The sequence below is a fragment of the Varanus komodoensis genome, unplaced genomic scaffold (genome assembly GCF_004798865.1).
Source record: "Varanus komodoensis strain SLA01 unplaced genomic scaffold, ASM479886v1 scaffold41, whole genome shotgun sequence".
NCBI classification, from domain to species: Eukaryota; Metazoa; Chordata; class Lepidosauria; order Squamata; family Varanidae; genus Varanus; species Varanus komodoensis.
The window spans coordinates 8,239,083-8,264,321 of NW_025335954.1; the positions used below are offsets into that span (position 1 = coordinate 8,239,083).

A 25,239-nucleotide genomic window follows, 5' to 3' on the forward strand; every position below is an offset into this window, starting at 1 on the left:
CCCGGTTCTATTGCCCGCTAGGACGGAAGGTAGGAAGGGTCCCGCCCTCCCAGGACAGGTTTGGACATCTGCTGCCCTCTTTGGGCCTGTTTGGGCCAAGGAAGCACAATCAAGGAGAGCGCGGGAAAGCGCCCCCACGGAGAGGTGGCCCGCTGGCGGGGAAGGGAGAAGTTGTACCCAGCCCACTGGTCAGTGTGCGTGTGCGCCCTTCCCTTCCTGGCTTATGATTACCTCGAAAATAGTTAAATAGGCGTGGCGGCCACAGCCAGCCCTAGAAGGCAGGTAGGGCGCCGCGGAGACCTCTAGCTCCGCCCTTCCTTTCTGGAAACCATTCAGGTGTTAACAGCCGTCGGAATTGCAGCTCCCTCCCCTTTGCACGGTATATAACTCTGCCACCAGCCAGCCTCGCCTTTAGCCCTTCGCCTCCTTCCAGCGCCTGCCGGATTTGTGCCTCGCTCTCCCGCTCTGCTTTGATTGGCAGCCTCCCGAGAGGAAGCTGACGTGAAAAACAAGCCAAGCGCCCCCTAAGTTACACGATGATGAAGCCCTACCGGAGCAGCTCCACCGTCCGCAGCTTCAGCAGCCGCTCTTATACCCCAGGTCCCGTCAGCAGCTCCCGGATCAGCAGCTCCTATGCCAGCTCCAGCCACGGGGGCAGCAGGTTCGGAGGCTATGGGGGCTCCTTAGGTGGGTCGTCCGTCCGCATCGGTGGCGGCATGGGGGGCGGCATCACGGCCGTCTCTGTGAACAAGAGCCTGCTGGCGCCGCTCAACCTGGCGATCGACCCCACCGTTCAGCAACTGAAGACCAAGGAAAAGGAGGAGATCAAGGTCCTCAACAACAAATTTGCCGGCTTGATCGACAAGGTGAGTGGGGCCGCCTGGCCGGTCTTCGCCCTGATCTTTATCGTTGTTATTATGGTCGTCACCACCGTCATCATCGTCACCACCATGATCATTATTAAAGCAGTGTCAGCGGGGCGAAGGAATCGGCAGTAGGTGCCAATGGCCAGGAAGCTCAGCGTGTATTCCTTAGACAAACTGAGAAGGTCCCTGGCCTTAAGGGGCTTCCAGGACAGGATGAATGGGGAGATCAGAGGGGCGTGGCGGAGCGAGGGAACCAGGCAGAGAAATAGCATGGCACCGTTGAGGGGATAAAGCGAGGGGATAAGCAGCCTGGTGTCCCGCCGATAATTTCGGATTGCACTTCTCACCAGCCCCAGCTAGCATTGCCAATGATCGGGGCTTATGGGAGCTGTGGTCCAAAACATCCGGGCAGGCACCAGGTTGCCTTCCCCTGAAAGAAGCGACCGAACGGAAGGCTCCCCCGTCTCCAGAGGAGAAACCCGCAACTTGGGAAGGTTTCCTGCGAAGGTGAAGCCTCGTCTCCTTTCCCGGAGCTTCTGCCAGCTCATCTGTTCCCGACGGAGGAGAAGGTGAAGGCGGAGGCGAGGGAGTCAGTTCGCGAAGGGACTGGGAGCGGTCCTAAGCGAAGAAGCCCCGTTCCGCAAGCAACTAGTGGACCGATCCGGGTTAGGCTGCAGAGGCTGCAGATCACCTTTCAAGAGCAAATCGCTGCGCCTGTAAAATTTCCTGGGCCTTCCCCCAGCCCCATAGCGAAGGGACTCAAAGAAACCTGCTCTTGAGCCAGCGTGATCAGACCAGTTTGGTGAGCCCAAAACTCCTCCTACCGGTGAGAAAGTTAAGGCCCGAATGCGAAGGCTCGCCAAATTTCGAGCTTTAGAGAAAAGGGGACTTTCCTGCTACTGAATCAACAGATAATGTCGAATGTTGCACCCCATAGCCTGGGTTCCCATTTTTTCCATGGTCGGTGGTCAGAGGTTATGATCAGTTTTGGTTGGCCAGCATACAAATTTTTTTTTCATGGATGACACCAAATAAGGTCTTTGGGCCACTCTGTGTTTTGGCCAGATGCAGGCTTATGACTTCCAGCAAATGGTAAATGCTTGGACATGGAGAGGTGCCGCTGTCAGTGCCCGAAGGGGCAAGCTGCCTCTTCCAGCTTCCATTCTCTCTAATTATAGCCAAGAGATTGGGAAAGGGTCACAGGACTGAGCTCCTTTCCCCCCAGTACCCCAAGACCTGGCTCACAGATTCCTTATCACCCTTAATTTTGGTGAAGGGTTATATCGGCACTGAACTGAACTGAACAGTGGTTGATGCTGAACAGAGCTCTCTCTGTAGCCTGCCTAGCTTGCAAATGTGCATTTGGAGGGAATGTGGGTTCAATTCAGCCACGTTTCTGTGGGGTGCGATAGCCGTTCTGCTCTGGTTGCCTGCGATTTTGCTCATAATTCTCAGTGGGGAAAGCGCCAGCGTACCTGTGCACTTGTGATCAAGCAAAGAGGACTGTCTAGATCTACCCCTGCTTCCCCCACCTCTGCCACCAAAATAAATCTGCTGTTTCTAAAGGCAGGTGCAGCTCTCTTTGTAAAGAAGCCATTCATTGTATTTGCTGAAGACAGGATGGACTGATGGGGTGGGGTGGGGGGGTGGGGTGGGGTGGGGCAGGCAGGGTGATTCCAAGTGGCAGCTTCCCCTCCTTTGCCATCTCTGAGCAAAAGACGGGATGCAATGGCTAGCAAGTTGGCTGCACTGCCGTGCTTGCTGCCTCCCAGAAAGTCCTCTTGAATGAATTTCCAAGGAAATGCACACATGCTTTCCAAGGAGCAGGGTCCGGCTTTCTCTGGCAATCACTGTGAAGGCTGGCAGGGAAGAGTCCCAGCCTTCCAAATATTTGAACAGACTTCTTAGTGTAACTAAGGAGCAAGGGCACCAAAGGAGCATGTGTGTTATATGGGTGTGAAGGAGGCAGGGCTCACAGGATCCCTTCTGAAGACCTTCTGTAACTTTCTGAAGACCTGGATCTCTGGTGCATTTGAGTGGAAGATGGGTGACCCTAGCAATGCAAGTTTTGTGTTTGAATTCCAGACACAGGGAATGCAAAAAGGGAAGATCTTCACCTCTGGTGCTGTTTTTGTTTGTTTTCTTTGGAGAGCCCTTGCATGTAGTTCAGGAGAGGGCAGCTTGTGGCCCTCCAGATGATGTTGTTCTCATGTTCCGCACCACTGGCTAGGCTTCCAAGGGACAATGGAAGCTGTAGTCCAACAACATTGGGTGGGCCAAACATTGCCTGCTCCCGACTTAGCCAGTAAGCAGGACCTTTACCATTTATGCATTGTCCACTTAAGCCATACCTACCCAGTCTGGAACCGGTTCTTACACTCTTGTCCCAGCAGTGAGAAGTTTTTCCGCGGGGAGGGGGTGAAGTGCTTACTCCATTTCCTTAGCACAGCACTAGGGACCTCTTGCTTTGAAGCCAGGTCCTCCCTCTTTTTCCTGATCATGAAACATTTTGTGATTTCTTGAATTTTGTGCAGTTTTTCTTTTGGTCTAAAAGGCTGAAATACCTCTCCTAAGACATAGTGACTGGCAGGGAGAGCTTTATGCTAAAAGAGGTTGGGTTTAGGGTTTGGGAGAGGGTTGTACTTTTGACCCCAGCCCTTTTGCTTTTGACCTCCCCTTCAGCTTCAGCCTTGCCCATCCCTGGAATCCCTTGAGAGTTTCTTCATATTTGAATTTGGTGCTCTAGCTGAAAGAGGTTTCCCCCACCCATTACTTAGAAAGTGGCCTCTTAGCGCTTTTCTGGGGTATAAAATTTATTTACACTGTGGTCAGGCTTCAGGCATTAACACTCTGCCTGTTCCCCACCCAATATTCAGGGGAACCAATAGTAGTTTCTAGTAGAGAGCAAAGTCTGCTTTGCTCGTAGGATTTCTTGCAGAGGACAAGGTCATCTCCTGGCCTCCATTTTAGTTCCAGTTAATCCGGACTTCCTGCTAATGCATGAACTTTGCATGCTTCTGTTGGCCTCACAGACCTGAATGAACACATTTGTGGTGCATGGAAGAACAAATTTTGCCCACTTCCAGAATAACTCTAACTTCTTGTTGTTTCTGAGGACAGTAACCCCTCAGCTAATCTCCACAACAGCGGAGAATTTGGCAGGCTAAACTCATCCCAGTTTATTCCCCTTTTACAATCACAGATTTGGGGAAATACTTGAAGGATAGCCCACCCATACTGCTGCAGTACATTTGTTACATTTATTGCCCACCTTTTCCTCTGAGGAGCCCTGGGCAATTTACATGATCTCCCTCCTCTCCATTTTATCCTCACAACTGAACCACTGAAGTATATTAGGCTGAGAATCAATTATCTGCCCAAAGCTTCGTGGCTAAGTGACACTCTGTTTATATTGGATCTGGCTCTCTTTAACCATAACAGCCACTGTAGCATTTTCACATCATCTTCAATAAGTGAAGGGCTAGGCTGGCTGTGTTTAAGAAATGCACTCTGCATATCCTCAAAGGTACTCTCTGCATTGTTGTTACCTACCATGTTGCAAGGCTCTTCCATTCTGCCATTAAAAACAGGCTTGAGGTTTAGTTAGCCATACCACAAACTCAGCACCGCCTTTGATACAGTGTAATTTCCTCCTCTTCTAGCTTATGGCTGTCTGAGATAGCTGAAGTTGGGAACAGATGAAAGCAGGATTGCTGCTCAGGGTGTATACTTTTGCCCCTGTTAAAGAGGATCGGCAGGTTTTTGTGTGGCTTCAAAACCTGCTTGATCAGAGGCAGTGGTGAATTCATAGAAATATATCTCCATACCATAACAAAGCCAAACCTCTCTTTAAATTCTATTGTAAATCTCCTGTTGCTTACAGCAGAAAATAGATCTCCAGAAATGAGAACTGAGCCTCCGTATCTTCACTAAGCAACCATTCTCACTATTTTGTATATGCACAGAAGCTTGTCTACCAAAGTGGTGTGCAAATGTCGATTTGTGCCTATAATTAATGCTTCTTGTGGTACAAGAAATAGAGGTTGCTTTTCATTTCATCCTGTTGTAGCTGTCCCTTCATGGATCAGCTTTATATATCAGGCCATGGTGCATTCTGCATACGATGGATAACAACTTCCAGCATTTCTGACCACTGACTGGGCTTTATAAAATGAATGGGAGTTGTAGACTACAACATCTGGAAGAAAGCAGGTTGGGGAAGTATTCTCCAAGGGCTGATAATCTGCTCTCCTTCAACACCCACTAACTCCAGTCGGCATGGTCGATAGTCAGGAATATGGGAGTCAGTCCAACACAAGCAGAGGATGCAAAGTTGGGGGTGGGGGGAAGGCTGCTTTTCTGTAAAGGGAGAAGAACTTTAACAGATTAGCAGTGGGCAATCTAAAGTGCAAAACTTTCTTTTCTGTCCTGAGCAACCTGTATTAGCTCAATCTTAGTCTTAAACTGAGACTAAGTTAATCACTCCCAAAGATCCATGATATGTTTTCTTTGTAAGGCCCTATCTTTTCACCTCTAGGTGGAGCCCAGCAATTCATCTGGATCAGTAGAAGAGAATGGGCTTTCCTGTCACTAAAGTTCCAGGAGGCCCAAAGTTTAAAAAAACAAACCAAAAACCAAAACTGGGTTAAAGGGGTCACCCCAAGTCAGGGAACTGGCACAAGGAAGATAAATTCTAGGGTTCCTAGCTGCCGCTTTTCTTTCTCTCTCCAAAATGTGCATTGGCCAGGCAGATAGCAAGAGAGAGAAACAAGTTTTAAGGGAGCAGTTGTATTTCAGATGCCGCGTTCACAGATTCCACCATGTTGAGCTCTAAGGGTAAGCAGAATGCCATCCTGAAGGGAAACAAACTTTATTGATTTTTTACTTGTTTGATTGATATCTTGCCTTTCCATACTCGGGGCAGTTCAAACAAGATTTTTAAAAGGTCATTTTTGAAAATTAAAGCACAGTGAAAAACACTGCAATAAAAGACATAAACTGTGGTATTGTTGAGGCTGAAAAGTGTCTTAAGAATGGTCCATTTCTGAGTGTGCATAGAGATTTGCCATTGCAAAAGGAGCTATTTTTAAAAATGGGATAAAGGACACAATATTTCTGAACATGTGCAGAATATCTCACTCTTGAGCCAGAAAGTGGTGTTTCACATAACAAGACTGTACAAAGTGCTCCCTCTAAAGCACCCTACCCCATCTGGTAGTGTCCAGATGTTTTGGACTTCATCTCTTTCCAGATGTTTTGGACATATCCCCCCACCAGTCCAACAGCATGGCCAGTGGTTAGGAGTTGTAGGAGTTGTCCATCAAAATTTCTGGAAGGTACCAGAATGGAGAAGGCAGTTCTAAAGGATAACATGGCTAATCTTTGTAGTAAATAATTTAAATGGAATGGGTCAATATCCAACACACTTGGCAAAAATACAGCAAAATTATTTGGCCCAAAAGGTGCTGATTGGAAAGAATCTTAAAGAAATGTGTCATACAGAGTCACAGCAGACAGCATTCTCTGTGGATTGTGCAGACAACTAGCTGCTCTCCAGTTGATATAACATTCCCCTCTGTCCCAGTCAGCATAGCCAATAGTAAAGAATGATGGGAACTGTATTCCAAAATGTGGTGGGCACCAAATTGCCTGCTGCTATGCAGTCGTCTTGCAGCAACCAGGGTGTTTAGGGCTGAGTTTGAGAATTACTGATCTAGTCAATTTATTATTTTTATTTCATTTCTGTACTGCCCCACAGCTGAAACTCTCTAGGAGAAGCTGAAAATTTGCCTGCTGCTATGAATGTCCTTCTTGCTATGGGATGATGGTGATTATGCCAAAGAAGATGTCCTTTTGGTGTGTGATGAAACACACTCATTTGCTCTCTTATATACATGTCTGTCCCTGTGGACTCTTTCACTGGACGCACCCCCCTCTGTTGTCTTCTAGGTTCGCTTCCTGGAGCAGCAGAATAAGATGCTGGATACCAAATGGAACCTCATGCAGAACCAGAAGATCACCCGAAGCAACTTGGATGGCATGTTTGAAGCCTACATCAGCAACCTGCGCCGGCAGCTGGAGGGCTTGGGCCAGGAGAGAATGAGGCTGGATTTGGAGCTCAGTAACATGCAAGGCCTGGTGGAAGAATTCAAGACAAAGTGAGTACGGGGAGGGAGAATGGCTACAGCATTTTCATCATCACTTCTTCCTCTGGGTAAATAGTCCTAAAGTAAGCCCATTCGACTGTCACATCTGTGGAAACTCCACACCCTGGAATCTGGTGCAGTATTTGGCTTTTTGCAACTATTATGTGAACCCCAAGTTGCTAGCCCTCACAGGTATTGGGCATCTCCTCTTTGAAATGAGCAATGATTGGTGATGACTTGGGGTCAGTTTCCCCTATGATGCTATTTGAGGCCCTTCTGTCTGATGCATGCAGATGTAAAATCTCTGATCTCATAGGCCATAGTCGCACCATGGGCTTAACCAGGTTTAATCATTCTTTTCTCCTCTCAGAAAATCTTAGGGACTGCGTTTTGTAGTCAGAGAATTCCTAGAATTCTCAGGACCCTCAAGTATGTCCACAGTGCTCCCCAATAAGTCTGCAATTCCATGCCTGCTTACATGGAAGTACGGCCTATTGCAATCAGTGGGGCTCCCTTCTGAATAGGCTTGTATAGGACTCCACTGTGAAGAAGGAACCTGGTCGGTATTAAGATTGGCACATAATTTAGCCATCTCCAGCCTGGCACCTTCCAGATGTGTTGGGCAACAATACAATTTGGCTGGTTGGAGGATACTGGGTGTTTTAGTACAACACAACCAGGGAGCAGCAAGTTGAGGAAGGTTGGTATAATTTGAGGTATGTGAGTTGGTTCCAAGGAGGAGCTGCAAGGGATGACTTTTGTGGAAACCAGCCCAATACTTTAAATAAATGGTGCTCTGACTCCTTGGAAATGCTCAGAGGGAAGCCAGGCAGTGCTGTAGAAACTTAGCAGTGCTCAGAGGTAATCTTACATGTGGCAGTTTTACCTGATGTTGTCTCTTCAGACAAGTATGCACATCAAATTTCTGAGTTTCCAGTTCCTCCTGTACTATGCAGAATTACTGTTGCAGCAACGCACCACGAGCAGGGTAAACAAACCTGTCTTGCAAGTGTCCGACTCCTTCTAAATGGAGCTGGCATGCGTGTGAGACACTGACACAGTTGTCTTCCCAGATCCAACTCAAAACATGCATTATTTTGAGAGTGGTCTGCTACAACACAGGGAACAGGGAGTGTATCCAGTGTTAGTCCTACTTTGAGCAGAGCCATTGAAATGAATGGGACTTAGGTTAGCCATGGATTAACACTGGATACTTAAGTAGGATTAACATTATCTTAAGTAGGATTAACATTGGATACATGCCATTGTTACTAGAGTTGTCAGTGTTTTAAAAACTTTGATTCAGAAGCAGGAAGAGTGTTTGATCTTGGAAATTGAAGGAGGCACCTTTTATACTCAGTGGGTTTTGCTTTTTGAGATCTCAAGGCCTTCCTAACCCATTTCCATAAAGGATTATTGCCTCTGCATTTTCAAGAGACATTTGTTGTCATGCCTGTATTGCTGCAATCAGGGACATGTTGGGGAAAGGAGGTGCTCTAGAATGGGGGAGAGGATGAGAGTGGGACCTCTAGTAACCCCTCTGAAATTTAACTCCTTCCCTTGAGGACCTTTAGAAGGAGACACACACCCTTATATGCCGAGTCAAGCCCTAGCCCTGGAAACTTTAACCATTACATTGCAGATGCACAAATTCAGGCTCTGGAAGTAATGCTCATTTGTAGTGGGGGGAGCAGTGGCTTTCAGAAGCAGTGGCCTTCAGGAATGGGTTTACCCACTTCTCGTGGTCTTAAGCACTGGGCTGTTTAGAAACTAAAATGCATAATATCCCTGATTTCAAAAGGCTGTCAGCCTCTGTCTTTGGGGAGCCTCATGCTCACTCTACCTGGTAGGGCCCTGGACTTCTGCTCCAAAGGACTCTGAGTGCACCTCCTTGACACAGCCCGGTTTACCAGAGATAGCCCCTGTTGTGCCTTTTCAGGGTGCGAATTTGCCTGAAATTTTGTCAATGTGAATTAACTGCAACCCAGTTCCCAGCTGGAGATGTTCCATATTGACTGGAGAATCTCTCTGTTGTCCAAAGAATGTTCCAAAACCTGTTGAAAAAGGCATATTCCCAAAACCTATTGGTGAATATGCATATTACACTTCCCTGGTCATGAATAGATGATTTAATTTATGTAGTTGTACGTTTTTGGAAAATAGCCGGAACTCATACGCATTCTTCATGGGTCATTGGCTGCCTGTTTGCTTATTTGTAGTACTTTTATACTGCTTAATAAATTAAAATCCATCAGTGGCTCATGTCCCTAAGCCATAGCACATTGCAATAATCATAGATCATTCAACCAGCATTACTGGAAGTGTATGTTTCCTCTCTTATCTGGAAGTAAGTGCAATAAGAAAACAAGAAGTAAGGAACTCACTGAGCACAATGCTTAGTCAATAAGGAAAATGCTAGTGGGAGTTATTGTTTTATTCACCAGCTTTGCAGATATGCCTGCTTGGGACAGGATGCAATGTCAGTGGCAACCACAGGCACGGGTGGGCAGCTGCCATGGGGCCACAGCACAGTAAGGATCTGATGACAGCACTTCCCTTACACTGACAAGGGTCTGCCTCTTCTGAGCAGACACGCCTGGGGTTGCACTGGAAGGCACACTGTCCAGTGGAGTGGACCTACTGGAGGTGATGCCCGTCATTCTGTGTTACTAACATCTTAGAAGGCAACTGTACTTTCCTAGTAGAAATTTAACCAAGAGGGCATGCTGTCTATTTGATTTTAAGTTGGTGTGTCACAGTGTCAATAAATACTGAATTTAGAAGGTGGGGAATCCAGAAGACTCCCTCCATGGAGCCCCTCTCTCAGTGACCCCCCCCTCCCCTTGCCCAGCTGCTCTGATTCTGCATACTCTTCCTCGGCGGTGCTTCTGCTTGCTTGGCAGGCAGGGAGCCAAGAAGCAAATAAGCCGGAGCGCCTCCTGCCCCTCTTTCTCCCCACTGCCATTGTTCGCTGGTGCATATGGGTAGAGGAGCGGCCCTCTGGGGCCCTTCTGTGCCCTGTGTCTTTCACTGCTACTTTGCCACTCCTCCCCTTGCAAGTGTTTCTACCTTCCCTGTATTTTACTACAGCAAAATTGCTTGCTAACCCTGATTTAAAAATAATACTTTGTGTGCAGTTCCACTTTAGAAACTCACCTGCCATGACTGCAGGAGTAATATGGAGTTTGCTTCTCCCTACCCTGCTGCTGTGCCCTTATTAGCCGCCGCTCTTTGGGTGGCCACTTGGGAGTCCCCTGGGCTGTAGGTCAAGGCCTAGTCCTGGTGGTGCCACCAAAGAAGGCAGCAGACCCCTAAATGTAGTCAGAACTAAATATGAATTGTGATGGGTGTATCTAGATCTGGTATCGCCCATATGTATGAGAAGACTGTGTAATTCGTATCACCTCAATCAGTCTATGGACTGTAATGTCATTAAGGCTGCAATTCTCTGCCCACATGCTGGAGGTAAGTCCCAGTAAATTTAATGGGACTTACTTCTGAGGAGGTGTTCTTTGGAGAATGCTGTATAGCACACATCTAACCAGTATTTGGCTTTTATAAAAGTAATAAAATACTTCAGTATGTTGTAGTATTTTAGGTTGTTAAATGAAATTGTAAGATTTGGTTTATTGACATCTTAATTTGGAAATGAGGCCAGCTCAAAGTTTGTCCTTATCTTGATTTATTTATTAAGGGAGAGGCATTGAGACTGAGTGGGAAGTACAGTTCCAGCTGCCTTCTCGAATTCAGGGGCTCTTGAATTCTAACTGCTAAAGTGCATGGCCTGGTTGTGCTTACTTGGGAGAAGTAGGAACTTTGCACATGCTCAAATGCATTGCCAATACATGTTTCCAGCAGGAGCTTTGGCACCAAAAGCACATAACCCTGCTTCAAAGTAAACCATCCCAGGTAACTTGGAACCTGTAAACTAATCAATCCAGTTCCTCTCTCCAACAGGTATGAAGAGGAAATCAACAATCGTACGGAGAAGGAGAATGAGTTTGTCCTTCTGAAGAAGGTGAGTGAAGGCCTATCATGTCTACAGGGTGTCCAGGTGTCTTCTCGTACAGAGGATGGTCCTCTGTTTGAAGGATTGCCCCATCTATTTCCAATATCATAAGATAAAGAGCTATCAGAAGGAAGAGCTGAGCCTTGAAGTTGCCCACCTGCAGGTGAGCACATGGGCAGCAAACAAATCACCTGGACACAGTCTTCTGTGCTTGTGGTGAGACAGAAACATAGAAACTGAGCGAGTCAGAAGGGGTCTCCCGGGCCATCTAGTCTGACCTCCGGCACCAGCCGACTCCGCTCACGAAATGCCATAGTTCTGTGTAAATTATAGTAGTAATTTCTAAATTTACATATATACATCACAATTAGCACGTGCACATTTCAAGCTTAGTTTGGTCTTTGTACTTTTTGGGGGGTGATGTCTTTCCTCTCTTTTTAGTAATTCACATGTGGTTACACTGCATGTTTCTTATTTATTGATTGTTTCAATTTATATTTCACATTACATTAATTTGAGGACTCTCTAAGTGGACTCTCTACTTAATTCTCTTGTCTCTGGATGGCCTTGCAGCAGTCTCTGTTATGGTGATGTTTTGCCCCTTGTCCCCTTAGGATGTGGATGAGGCCTATATGAACAAAATTGAACTGGAATCACGCCTGGAGTCCCTGTCTGATGAGATCAACTTCCTGAGGCAGGTGTATGATGAGGTACGCACTGTCAAAAGGCACAATTCAGCCTTCTAAATAAACGTTATTTTATTTATTCATTTAATTCCATTTCTATGCTGCCCCATAACCCAAAGGTTCTCTTATTTGCTGGGAACAGGGCCAGACCAAGACATTTTGCCGTCTAAGACAAGATGGGATTCGCCCTCCCACTGACCTGATTCTTAGGTCAACATAGGTGACGAGAAGGTGTCTTCCACAGCAGTCTGACTTGGTGTTGAGGGGCAGGCTGGGTCACATGCACATGCCTCCCTTGCTTCACTCTCCAGCATCCGCTGCCTGAGGCAGTTGCCTCACTTCACCAGATGGCAGGGTGGGACCTGCCTGGGGAACGCCAAGGAGGGCCTGTAAAGCAGAGAGCAGTGGCACTTCTTTCCACAGGCAGCCAGAAATGTTATTAAAGTCTCAAATAGCCCTGCCAGACACAGAGAAGAAAGCCCATTTAAATTCCCCTAGATACACAGAACTCTTCATGGCAAAAGCATCCTGCCCCTCTGACTTTACAGCCATCATCCTAACCTCAGAGCTTTTGTATTTGCCACCCATTCTTAATTAGTGTGGACTGTTCAGATCCTAGGAGCAATATAATTAATTAGAAAACCCATGTGGAATAGAGTTGGTCCATAATTTTGGGACGTAAGGCATAATTTTAAGTCGGAATATTGCTCAGCCTGGCCTGGAAATGCATTGCCTTTCATTTCCTCGCCATGCAGGAACTGCGCGTACTGCAGTCCCAGATCAGCGACACCTCCGTGGTCCTGTCCATGGACAACAACCGCAGCCTGGACTTGGACAGCATCATTGCTGAGGTCAAAGCACAGTACGAAGAAATCGCAGCCAAGAGCCGGGCCGAAGCAGAGAGTGTTTACCAAATCAAGGTGAGTCCCTGGCTTCTTCCTCTTTCCAGGGTGTTCTGGTGGGGCTGGCAAAATAGAGTTGCCATCTCTCCAACCTTTCATAGATTCAGCTTCATATAGATTATCCCTGTTTCAGGAGCTGTGACTGCAATAAGCAGAAAAACCCTTTGACTTTTTACTTCTAAAGAGATCTCAGTGGGCGGTCATCAGCTTCATGCAAGTGAGACATCACAGATTATGGGTAGTGCCTGGTAATGGCTGGTGGAAAGGGAAGCTGCCCACTGCTCCCTTCAGCAAGGATGGGGAAGCTCTTTGCAGCTCAGTGGACCAATCCTAAGGAGTGGATTCCCAGTGGTGGGTGGGCCAAATGGCAAAGGGGTGGGGCCAAAATGGAAAAAAGATGCACATTTTAGTATACAGCTCTTACTACTAGTGCAACAGGCAGTGTGAAGGAGCAGCACCAATAATGTGTGATGCACAGAGGCCATGATGAAGAAAGGGGTAGGGCTAGGGCAAGGGTCAGCAACCCACGGCTCTGAAGCCACTCGTGGCTCTTGAATCCCTCTGCTGCGGCTCCGTAGCTCAAAACACGCACTGGCACAGCCGCTGATCTGCTCGAAGCTCCACAGGAACAGCAGCGCTAGCTAGTTAAGTAAATCAGCTAGTTAAGTAAATCGCTACATTCCTCTGCTAAACAAGCTTCCTGCAGGCTCTCATGTTACACAAAACTAAACTGAAAAGATTATTCTCTTTGTCCCAATGTAATCTCCTTCATCTGAATGTTAAAAGCTGGACTTAGGACCTGTCACAATTCACTTGATTGTTTATCTGCTAATCAGTCACTAAACACACCTATATCTGCGACCAGCTCAGGTTTACTGAGTTTTCCCCCTCTCCAACCATGGATAAATCCAAAGAAAAGAAAAGGTTCTGAAGAAAACCGAACGTTTAATGGTACGTGGGTAGATTCATTTGCTTTTACTGCTGACGAACTTATGGGGTTTGCTGTTTAATGCACGTAGCCCTTTAGCACTGACTTTGACTCTGCAGGAAGCTGTTCTCCTATTCAAAATAGATGAAAGGAATCCTATTAGTTTATAATGTAAGATTAAAAATAACAGTTTTTAGTGACTGAACAAGAGCTGCAGCTAAATCATAATGAAGATATAGATCTACTTCTTTGTTTTAAGAAGATTCTTATAAAAATTCCAGCAACATTATTACATTGGGAGAGGGATGTTTGTTCGATATTTCACCACGTGATAAAAGAATGAGGACACACAGAAGCAGACGGCATTTTTGGTTTGCTGCTAGTGGATAATATAAGTTCAGCTTTATATTTCATAAATACGAGGATAGACATTGAGTATTTTATTTGAAAGTAACTTTCAACCTGGTGTCTTTTTTCGGAGTTCAAAATGGTTTTGTTGCATGCAGAAATAAAAATTTGTTTTCTCTGTAGCAGTTCATTGATTTCATAAATGCAACACACTATAGTTTTTTTATACATAGCATAAAGGTAAAAAACTATATATGCAGTGTTATCTTCAAAAGGGTTTTGTGGCTCCCGGTGTTTTCTTTTCTGTGGGAAATGGGTCCAAATGGCTCTTTGAGTGTTAAAGGTTGCCGACCCCTGGTCTAGGGGAAGGAGGCATGGCCATTTGGGGAATCCTAGAGGGCCAGATGTGGCCCCTGGGACTGAGGTTCCACACCCTTAAGCCAGAAATGAGTTGAAACTCTCATTTTTCAAATGGAAGAGGTCAGTGGAGCTACAGAGTAAATGGAGAGTTGTGCTATCTGGAAGGAAAAAAAGATGGACAAACTCTTGCTGGAAATGCTATTTCCAGATGTGTTGGACAGCAATTCCCCCAGTCCCCAGTCAGCCTGGATAAACGTCAGGGTTTATGGGAGCTGGCCAAAACATCTGGAAGGGACCAGGTTGCCTACACCTGATTGAGTGTGTGGGACAAATGGTTTTCAGCTGAGCTCCTTTAAAAGCTAATGGGATACACAGAAATTCAACAGCCAAATGTTTTCTAGCATGCATACACAGCAGGAGAGGTGGTGGTAGAGCAACTTCACTTGAAGAAATTCAACCAACTTTGCAGCTGTTGACGGCTCTCCAGACGTTTTGAACTGCAAATCCTAAGATCCCCAGCCAGCCTGCCCCATGGCTATAGAATCCTGCACTAATGACTAGTTTTCTTCCGGTGCATGATTAGCCTGTGACTTTCTTTAGAAAGCACCCCTAAAGCTGCTATCGAGGAAGGTGAGAAATCCTGCTGAATGTGGTTAAGCTGTGGTGTAGGAGGCAGGAAGGAAGGGATTCCCCCCAAATGGGGTAGTTGGACCTTCTGCAAATGGAGCCCTTCCCTTTGTGGAGGGCAGATTCTGGATTCAATTCATATTGTGCAAGTTTTGCACTCAGTTGTCAGCCAACCTTCACTTGCTGGTGCAGCCAGCCTTGTAGTATTGTGGGAAGCAATCAACAGGTTCTGAAAAGCCCCCAAAATCCAGAGTCCACCCATCAGCACTGCCTATCCTGGTTTCTGCCCTGATCTTGGGAATGTGGGCATGGGGGTGACCTTGGGGAAGAGGGCTACCGGGGGGGGGGGGGGGGGCAATTAGGGATGGGAGTGTACTTTTTTGCACCAGTCACCTGGGGACTGTCAATGATGTTTGCGCTAGGGGTGTGTGTGTGTGAAGCTGCAGTTTGGCATCCACCACATTCGTCATCCTAACGTGGCGTGGAGTGTTTTTTGTTTTGAGCCTTCCAAAGTGCATAATGTCTATATTACCTCAGTGACAACGGCTGGCTACGATGGTAATTTTCAGGTTGCAGAGGGGAGAAGGTGGGGCAAAGGGATAATGGCTTGCCTCAGGCCACTGAAGGAGAGTTCCTGGCTGAGGTGTGGTTTATGAGGTATTTCCTAGCTCATAACTCACCCTTGCTCCACTATTTTTGAAAAGAGCTGAAAATCCTGAGGAGATTATACATGCAGATTATTATTGCTCCAAGGGCTTCAAGAATTGGTGGTCTTGCATCCTTAAAAAAACTCCTGTTGGGGAGCTTGTGGGGCCAGGGAAAAGAGCGAGATCCTTGGTCAGAGCCCACAGAATTAGCTTCCTGCCTAGGCAGAGATTTAAACCTGGTCTCTGCTTTCCAAGTCCAGTACAGAGAAGATGATGGGAGGGCAGACTTCAAGCTTGCAGGGCCATCATCTCCATCTTCTGCTGCCACTTCTCCTCTTCCTGCTTCCTAGAACCCTGAAATTGCCCAGCTGGACCAGAGTCACACAACCTTACTGAAAGCCAGGAACCAAGCATGAGTAAATTGTGCTTGCACATATAAAAACTGGCTTGTTGGTACTACAGATCAGGGATTCCAACTGAGGGATTTAGACCTAAATCAGAGATTCTTGCTGTTCTCCTCTACAAACCATGCCAAGATCAAACAGGGGATCCCAGCCTACTTCTGAGTCATCCCTGTGCTGTATTGCAATCCTTCTGCATGCTGAAGAGGTTGTCCTTTCCCGTGGTGTGCACAGATGTGCTTCCCGTCTGTCTATATTGACCTTGTGAGTGTGTGGCTCTGCAGATGTTTCTGGACTGCAGCTCCTGGCATCCCACACCACTGACTGGGTCAGCCAGGATGGACAGCGGCTTCAGTCTGAGGATAGCTGGAGGGCCTCCTGCTCCCCATCCCTGGTCCGTTGAGTGTGTCTGGTGTTAGTCTAATTTAAGTGTTATTTATTTTATTGGTCTGTTCCAAGTAGGATCTCTGATCTAATTTAGTCAAGAAATTGTAGCACAGGAAAGAGGCCACTTCCCCTTTGACTGGCTGCCAGGCAGCTCATTCCTGAAGCCGGTGACTCTTAACTCTCACCTGCTGCTGGTTGCACTCTTGCAAGGCTTTCCAAATGTGTGTATCACATTTGCCCCCTTTATTTCCTCCTGTAGTATGAAGAGCTCCAGACAGCAGCAGGCAAGCACGGAGATGACCTCCGCAACACCAAGAATGAAATCAATGAGCTCAACCGGATGATCACCCGGATACAGTCTGAAATCGACGGACTGAAAGGCCAGGTCAGGAAGCAAGAGGCAGCAGAAAGCTAGAACTTTGCTTGTGGTAGATACCGCACCATCCGTGTTTGTTGCTCCCCTTATATAATCCCAGAAGCAAAAGAGTTGGGTCCCGTGGAACTTAAATCTCAGTTTTTATGGGGAGGGAGGGAGAGACAAGCTAAGCTAGCAAGCTTGGTTACCATTGCCTTGAAAAACTCTTATTTACATTTTTATTTTAAAATATTTTTGCTACTCCCTTCCAAGGCAGCTAGCAATAAACTAAAGCAAACAAACAACAACAAGTAAAACATCAGTTGGCAAAACTTTAAAAAGACCAGCAGCAAAAGCAGAAATGAGTTCCCTTAATAGGGCTTATTGATTGCCTGTGCCAAGGGTCTGCTGGTGGCCATTATCAGCAGTCCTTTCTCTCTTTCTGTCCCCCGCTTGTGAACAGCAAACCAATGGGCACTCACCTTCCTCTCTTTATCCTCTTCTCCACCTCCTCAACCTCAGCGTGCTAACCTGGAAACTGCCATCACGGAGGCCGAAGAACGTGGGGAGATGGCCATCAAGGATGCTACCGCCAAACTAGCTGAGCTGGAGAATGCCCTGCAGAGAGCCAAGCAAGACATGGCCCGCCAGCTGCGGGAATACCAGGAGCTGATGAATGTCAAGTTGGCCCTGGACATTGAGATTGCCACCTACAGGAAACTGCTGGAAGGAGAGGAGAACAGGTGAGGACCAACTTGGGAAAGTTCAGGTGGTGGCACTTGTGCCCATTGTCCGGACTCTTGCTGTCGGAATGGGCAGACCTCAGGCTCATGGCATCTAACTGGTGCTTTTATTTAACTAGTTTGCTCCCAGAGATCTCTTGCCCAGTTCTTGGTGAGAAAGGCAGTGTTTGTTTCCAGATCTAGTCATATTTGGAGCAGTGTCACTTACTCCACGAACTTTAATGTCTTGGGACTTAGGTTCAGGTCCTGTTAATTTCAGTGGGTCTGCTCTGACTTAGTCTTAAAGAATACTGAGCCCAGGAATTTTGTGCCTGCACTAAATGGGTCTCATAGGCCTTCCCTGCAAAAACCCTCTTCTGGATTACCCCAGGCTTTCTTGCATGGACGTCATTTGTTCTACCACTGTCAAATGGTTGGGAGTCAGAAATCCTTAATGATCCATTACTTATTTCTTACAAATACCCAGAGATCTACCAAGAGTTTCATATCCGAAACCCATCATCCTACCTCTGCTCTATTTAGTGTACCTGGTTTGGGCCAATAGTGTATTTGGTTTGGGCCAACAGTGTATCAACAAACTCTGTGCTGAGTGCAGTCCTTGTTTTCAGCACTTATATTTTCCCCAGCTGTTTCTCACAACTTGCCCCTCTTCTCTTATCCTTGGTAGGCTGGAAGCAGGCATGCAGAACTTGAGCATCCATACCAAAACAAGTGGCTATTCAGGTAAGCAAACGTCACACTTCATTACACTGTGAGGACTGAATTTAGAGGGCCACACATGAGGCACACACACATTAGGGTAGCACGAAAAGAGAATTATCAAACCCACTTGCATGTAGGTTATATTGCTGTTCTTGCAAGGTTGTCCCTTTCTTTTGGTTGGTGTTTGGGTACATTTGTCAATTGAGCAAAAAAATGGAAGAAAAGGCCTGCTCCCTTTCATTCAGCAGCAGAAATCAGGAGGAGGAGTTTCTCATGGCATGGAGTTAAATTATCAGTTGCTTGTGCCTGCAGATTAAGCTGCATCAGAGCAAAGGCCAGCAGAAAAGAAAAAAAAGGGAGGTGGGGGGAAAGCACAGCTTTCAGCTGTTTCTCTGGAAGACAAATGACCGTGGCTTGAAACACTTGAAGGATCAGTAAAAGATACCTGTACAAATCAGGCCACCACATGGCATGCATTTGCTATTCAGGCCCCCATGTATTGTGCATTCCCCTTTTTTATCCTCTGGCATGAGTGCAGCAGCAGCACCCGGGGGGGGGGGGCTGGGTTAAGGATGCCTGTGCCACCGCCTCCTAAGGGTCCACCTCCTGCCTGGCAAGGAGACACTGTGTTGCTCCTTTTCTTCCCACTGGCAAGCGGCTTGCTCACCTGCCTCTTGCTCTTGTCTGGGTGATGCCGGTGGTGGGGAGGAGGAGCAAGAGCTGACCTGGCCTCCCTGCTGCTGGGTTCTCTGGGCATGAAGAAGTATCTCTCCCCATCCACTTCCCCAGGAATGATGCTTGCTTCCAATTTTAGCATGGTGTTCTGTCTCTAATCAAACTGTTCTCCATCCTAAATCCAGGTGGCCTGAGCAGTGGGTTCAGCGGTGGCTACAGCTCTTCCTTCTCCAGTGGGGGTAGCTATGGCATGCATATCTCCCCACTGGAGAGTTCGGCAGTCTCGAAGACAAAGGCCATTGTGATCAAGAAAATCGAGACCCGAGATGGCAAACTGGTGTCTGAATCCTCCGATGTGATGTCCAAATGAGCTGCAGAGCCCTGCAGAAGCTGGAAGCTCTTTCCAGTTCAAGTGCCTTGATTCAGTGAACCTTTTCTTTAATCTATCTTGGCTGGTGGCTCACACTGAGAAACAGGACAGGGGCGGGGGGGGGGGGGGGGAGAAATTGCTTTCTTATCTAACTTTCTCTAAGACAGGCGTGAGGAACCTGTGGCCCTCCAGATGTGGCTGGAATACAACTCCCATTGGCCCTGGGGAGGGGTGAGGTCCAGCAGCATCTGCAGGATCACAGGTTCCCCGCATCCAGCATCACCCAATATTGCCATGAGGATTCTGGTTCCTCAGTTCCATTTCTGCTGCCTCATTTGCCTGCCAGTCATTCCTTGGCCCTTGGGCATGCTTTGTCCACACCGGGCCGTGCTTTGGATCCCCCAAACCTGTAGTTCTCCCAAGCTTGCTGCCTCTCTCTGTTAGTATGTGGAAGGCACAGGACAGAGAGGAGTACCAAAACTGCCTCCTAGAAGCTGCAGGTCAAACCTCTGGTGAAAGAGCAGCTATGGGAACTGGAGGTGGAGTTGACAGTCCTTGCCCCATCTGAGCCTTCATTTCCTCCTGGCAGTTATGGGGACAGATGGCCAGGAGGCAAACTGGCAGCTCTTTGGGACTTCAGCTCCCAGAATCTCTGCCAGCATGGTCAGTGGCCACAAGCGCTGGGAGCTGAAGTCTGCAATAACTGGAGGCCTATCTTCTGCCCACCTATCTGCTACCTATCTTCTCAATGCATGAGCAGACATCCTTCAGGTGAAATTGGCATTTATTCTGTAGGTGAAACCAGTCAAGATTTTTTTAGACCGCCATTAAGTAGAAGCAGACCATTTTTTGTTCTGAAGGATGAAGAAACAAAGCCTTGCTTTTGCTCTTCAGGTTAGGCAGGGGCTTCAGCCAAAACTATCTGTGCAATTTCTTTATTTAAACAAACCCAACTTGCATTCCATTTTGCTTGACCCTCAAAGCAATGCCTCCAACTTTCTTTTGAAGTTAGACAGCTTACCTTGAACTCCTGATCCTCCTGCCCAACACCTCTCTCCCTAGAACAAAGGCCACTGTTAAAAAATGAGTGCAAAAATTGGGCTGGGGCATTTGAAAACCATTGTAAGATTTGGGAGAAATTGTCTCCCCTGAGAAAGGTAAGCATTTAACAGCCTACGTGCTTGTTTACTCAGAAGTAAATCCCCTTATTTTTCCATGAGAATTGTTGCCAGATAAGTGTGCATTTAGCACAATGCACCTCTGCAATGCCTGTTTGGTGATTATCTGGCCCATAGAGTTCACTTCCATGAAAAAGTACACAGGATAATATAGTCTTAATGCAGGTTAACCACCAACGACTCTAATGGGATCTATGTAGAGGCAAATGAGTGCAGGAGAATGGACCATGGCTCTTTCATCTCCTAAGATTTTTCTTAGGAGATTTTCTCCTATATTAAAAAAGGTTCTTAAAAGAGCAAATTGTTAATTTTTAAACTAGCTCTTGCTTCTTCTTCTGTCTCAGCAAATGTTAAGCAATGCAAACATTTCACTTTCTCCCCTGTTAAACCTTGTTCAATAAAACATTAGGAATTACACAAAGATGCCTGTTTCTTCTCTATACTTATTTCTATACATATTAAGGCAATGTAGGGTGCTTAAGAAGCATGCAGTATTTACTGGCTTACACTGGCTATGTTAAAAATAATAAATGCAAATACAAAATATGGAACAATAATGGCCTGTGATCAGGTTGTTCAGTGGCAAAAGAAAGCAACTATGGCTTTAATTCACTTCCTCAGCAGGTTCATACTTCTGAGATGATGACACACCATGCCTGCACCCTTGATTTCAGGCTGAAAGACACTGAATAACTCATTGCGCCCTTGTAAAGGAGCCAGGAAATGGTATTTATATTCTGCAGTGTGGCGCCCTCCTTTGAGAGACTGCAGCAAAACACTGGAACATATTGAGCTGATGCTCCTTTTAAATCTCCTTTAAATTCTAATGCACATTCTCCTTTAAGACCAACAAAGCATTAATGGGCACTTTTGCTGACTCCTATAATATCACTTTAACAATAGCAGCAGCAAAGGGCGCAGTACACTTGGGATGCCTGCAACCCTCCAACTTGCAGGGTCATTTTTGTGAAGACGCAAAGTCATGTCTGACCCATCACAACCCCACGGACAAGATTCCTCCAGGTTCTTCTGTCCTCCACCATTCCCCGGAGTTCACCTGAGCCCACCCCCACTCCCCCAGTGAGCCCATCCAGCCACCTGGGCCTCTGCCATCCCTTTCTCTGCTTGTTAGGTACCACTCCCTGCCATCCAAAATGCCTCCTGCCAAGCACTGGTTCTGAGGTTGGCCATGGTCACAGAGCCATATCCGGTACACAAGAACCATGCTGGCTTGCGGGGGGCGGGCGCTCCAACCTCTGAACAGTGTCCGTATGATTGTGCCCTAAATGACTCTTCACATACCCCAATAATGAATTATGCAGTAATATGTGAATAATTAGATTGATGTGGAGTGGATTTTAGTGAGGAAAGGAATACTGTTTGGTTCTGGTACTAGTAACGAAATCCTCAGCTCAAGAAACCCTTGATGTTGTAAATTTGTGTACCAGGCTCTGGTTTAGTTGGTTAGTTCCTGGGTTCTAGTGAAAAGGTAGATCTTACAAGCCTGAAAACTGCCCTCTTGCACTACAACTGATGTTAACACTCTGGCTGTATGCCAATGTTTCCTAACTAGGGGTCCAGATTACAGTCAGGGTCTGAGCAACTGGGGTCCCCACAAAGTTCTAGAAGCTTCCCATGAGTTTAGACTGGGCAAAGAGGAAAGGTGGTGAAGGAGTATCACCCAACATTTCTGCTTTGAGCATCTCAGCCCCAAATTAGAGTGAGGGGTTAATGTCCAGAGCAGGGTTGGGATTTGACAAACTAGGGTCCTGAAGAAGAGCTAGACCCAGGGAATGAGTTTTGAGTGAACAGAAAGCATGAGCTGTGAAGAAAAATCACCTTAATTGTCGTATTTTGAAAGTCCAGCTTGAGGTATGGATATTAGAGTCCCAAATTAGAGTTGGGGTAATGTCCAGGTTAAGGATAGGGTTTGAAAAATTGGGTTAACATGAAGGTCAAGAGGCTTTAGAAACACATAGAATGGGCAGAAATAGCTGTTGAGAAAAATCCTTCTAAAATTGAGCATTTTGGAAATCTGGAGGATTGGCTATTTAAATTCCAGGGTGGCCTGTGGAATAAGGTCCAGGGTTTGAATAACTAGGGTTTGAATAACTAGGGTCTCCATGAAGTTCTAGTTGCTTGGATCAAGTTTATAGTGGGCAGAAACCACAAGATCTGAAGAAAACCAGCCAAAATGTGACAGTATGAAAAGCCATCTTGAGGGCATCTTTGTCCCACATTAGGGTTGATGTCCAGGATAAGGTTAGGGTTTGAAAAACTAGGGTCCCCACAAAGGTCCCAGCCAGTAGAATGAGGTTTGAGAACCCAGAAAGCTTGAGTTGTGACAAAAAAATCACCCAAAATGTGGCATTTTGAAAATCCATCTTGAGGTATGTGCATTTGAGTCCCAAATTAGGGGTAGGGTTTGTTTCCAGCTTAAGGTTTGAAACACTAGGTTTCCCAAGAAGGTCTACAGCAGGGGTCCTCAAATTTTTTTGATAGGGGGCCAGTTGAAAGGCAGCGGCTACATGTGTGGTCTGGTGAGGTGGGGTTACCTGGGGGCATGGGCTGGCAAGGTGCCGTCGGGAATCTGCGGTGGCCGTTTGCTCACTCTGAGACCATCTCCAATTGAGCGAGCCACCACCTCCCCCCACTCCCTACCGTGAGCGTACGGGAGGCAGGCGACTTGCTCGCTTGGAGATCATCTCTGAGTGAGCAAGCCACCACCTCCCCACCTGTGCAGCAAGCACGCGGGTGGCGAACAGCAGTGCAGGCCGAATGGATGGCCATGGCGGGCTGGACCTGTCCCACGGGCCGTAGTTTGAGGACCCATGGTCTAGAGCAGGGGTCGGCAACCTGTGGCTCTGGAGCTGCACATAGCTCTTGAATCCCTCTGCTGCTGCTCCGTTGCCCAAAATACATGTCACAGCCGCCAATCTGCGACCGAGTTACAAAATACCAATAGGTGATAATGAGGCATCCACTCAGGAATGCTGCGCTAGCAGGTTAAGTAAATTGCAACATTGCAGGGGAAGAGTGGAACAAGCTTCCTGCAGGCTCTCATGTTACATGAAACAAACTGCTGAAAAGATTCTCTTTGTCCCAATGTAATCTCCTTCCTCTGAATGATAAAAACTGTGCTTGGGACCTGTCACAATTCACAGCACTTGACTGTTTATCTGCTAATCAGTCACTAAACACACCTATATCTGCGACTTCCCCGGTAGGCCATGGATAAATGGAAGAAAAGTTTCTGAAGAAAACTGAACATTTAATGGTACGTGGGTAGATTCATTTGCTTTTACTGCTGACGAACTTATGGGGTTTGCTGTTTAATGCACGCAGCCCTTTAGCACTGGCTTTGACTCTTCAGGAAGCTGTTCTCCTATTCAAAATATATGAAAGGAGTCCTACTAGTTTATAATGTAAGGTTAAAAATAACAGTAAACAGCTGCAGCTAATTCATAATGAAGATATACATAGCATTAAGGTAAAAACTGATATATGCAGTGTTATCTTCATTTTAGATTTCAAAAAGGTTTTGAGGCTCCTGGTGTTTTCTTTTGTGTGGGAAACGGGTCCAAATGGCTCTGAGTGTTAAAGGTTGCCGGCCCCTGGTCTAGAGGTTTGGAATGAGGTTAGAATGGGCAGAAAGCATGAGCTGTGAAGAAAAATCTGTGTGGAGAGACAGTGTGGTGTAGTGGTTAGGAGCATGGGACTGGGACTCAGGCGATCTGGGTTCTAGTCCCCGCTCAGCCATGGAGCCAACTGGGTGACTTTGGGCCAGTCACAGACTCTCAGCCCAACCTACCTCACAGGGTGGTTGTTGTGGGGATAAGATGGAGGAGGAGAATGATGTAAGCTGCCTTGAGCCCTTTGCAGGAAAAAGGCAGGATATAAATCGGGAAAAAAAAATTCTCCAAAATGTGGCATTTTAAAAACTCAGGACCGGGGAACTCTGGAATTTGCAAACCCCCTTTTCTGTACTAAGTTATTACCCAGATCTTGCTGCTCAGGAAATCATAACACCACCTCGACCAATCAACTGCCAGAACAGTTGCTCATCTTTCCAAATCTGCCTATAGAGATATAGAAGGTTGCCTGTTCTGGCTCCAGTGCCTCCCCATTGGCTTTTTTTGGCAACCATAAGCTCCCCATTTCTGTCTTTCCTTCCTGAATCACCCCTGGTTATAGAAAGAGCTGCTGGTCCAAGCTTTACTGGTTTCCTCTAACTAAGCCTTCCCCAACCTGGTGCCCTCCAGATGTTTTGGACAACTTTCTGCATTCCTTGATCACTGGACCAGCTGACTGGGGCTGGCAGTAGGTGAAATACAAACCATCTCGAGGGCACCAGCTTGAGAACAGCTTATTTAAGCAATTGTTTCATTTTGCATAAAAGCCATGTATTTAGGAATTTTGCAAATTTTGTCATCATCTACTTGACTGGGAAGCCCAATTTCCCCTGTGCTGAAAATCTCTAGGTCCAAGATCAATTCTTCCCTATGCCAATAGGCTGCATGTACACACTTGTGTGTTGGGATAAAAGTCTGTGCCCAGGAACACGTTGGTAACACCTGGATCCCAGGAACAGTCCAGGAACAGACAGGAAGAATAATGCAAACATCTTAAAACACTCTCCTCCCTTCCTGGGTCCTGCTAGCTTCTCTCCACTTGTCTGGTCCCAACAGAAGCCTGAGGGGTTCCTTTCCCCCTTCATATTCACCCCAAATCATCGTACCTACCACAGGTCTCCTGTTTAGCCTCTCTCCTCACCTGCCACGCATCACCTCACCTCTAAGGCCTATCTACACCTTCCAAATTCCAACACCCACTGCCAGGTACAAGCCATTTGGGAGCATTTCCACCACAGCCCACCTCTTGTTAACTTTTACTAATTCAAAAGACAGTG

General features: G+C 46.8%; 1 protein-coding gene across 1 annotated transcript; it reads left to right on the forward strand.

Moving 5' to 3' along the window:
- The first annotated feature begins 406 nt into the window (after positions 1-406).
- Positions 407-20,753, forward strand: KRT8 (keratin 8). The gene is made up of 9 exons (XM_044443209.1): positions 407-866; positions 6,816-7,024; positions 10,970-11,030; positions 11,636-11,731; positions 12,463-12,627; positions 16,567-16,692; positions 17,185-17,405; positions 18,073-18,128; positions 18,968-20,753. Exons 1-9 carry the CDS (start codon positions 537-539, stop codon positions 19,150-19,152), a joined length of 1,449 nt encoding a protein of 482 aa, XP_044299144.1. The 5' UTR covers positions 407-536; the 3' UTR covers positions 19,153-20,753.
- Positions 20,754-25,239: the final 4,486 nt, after the last annotated feature.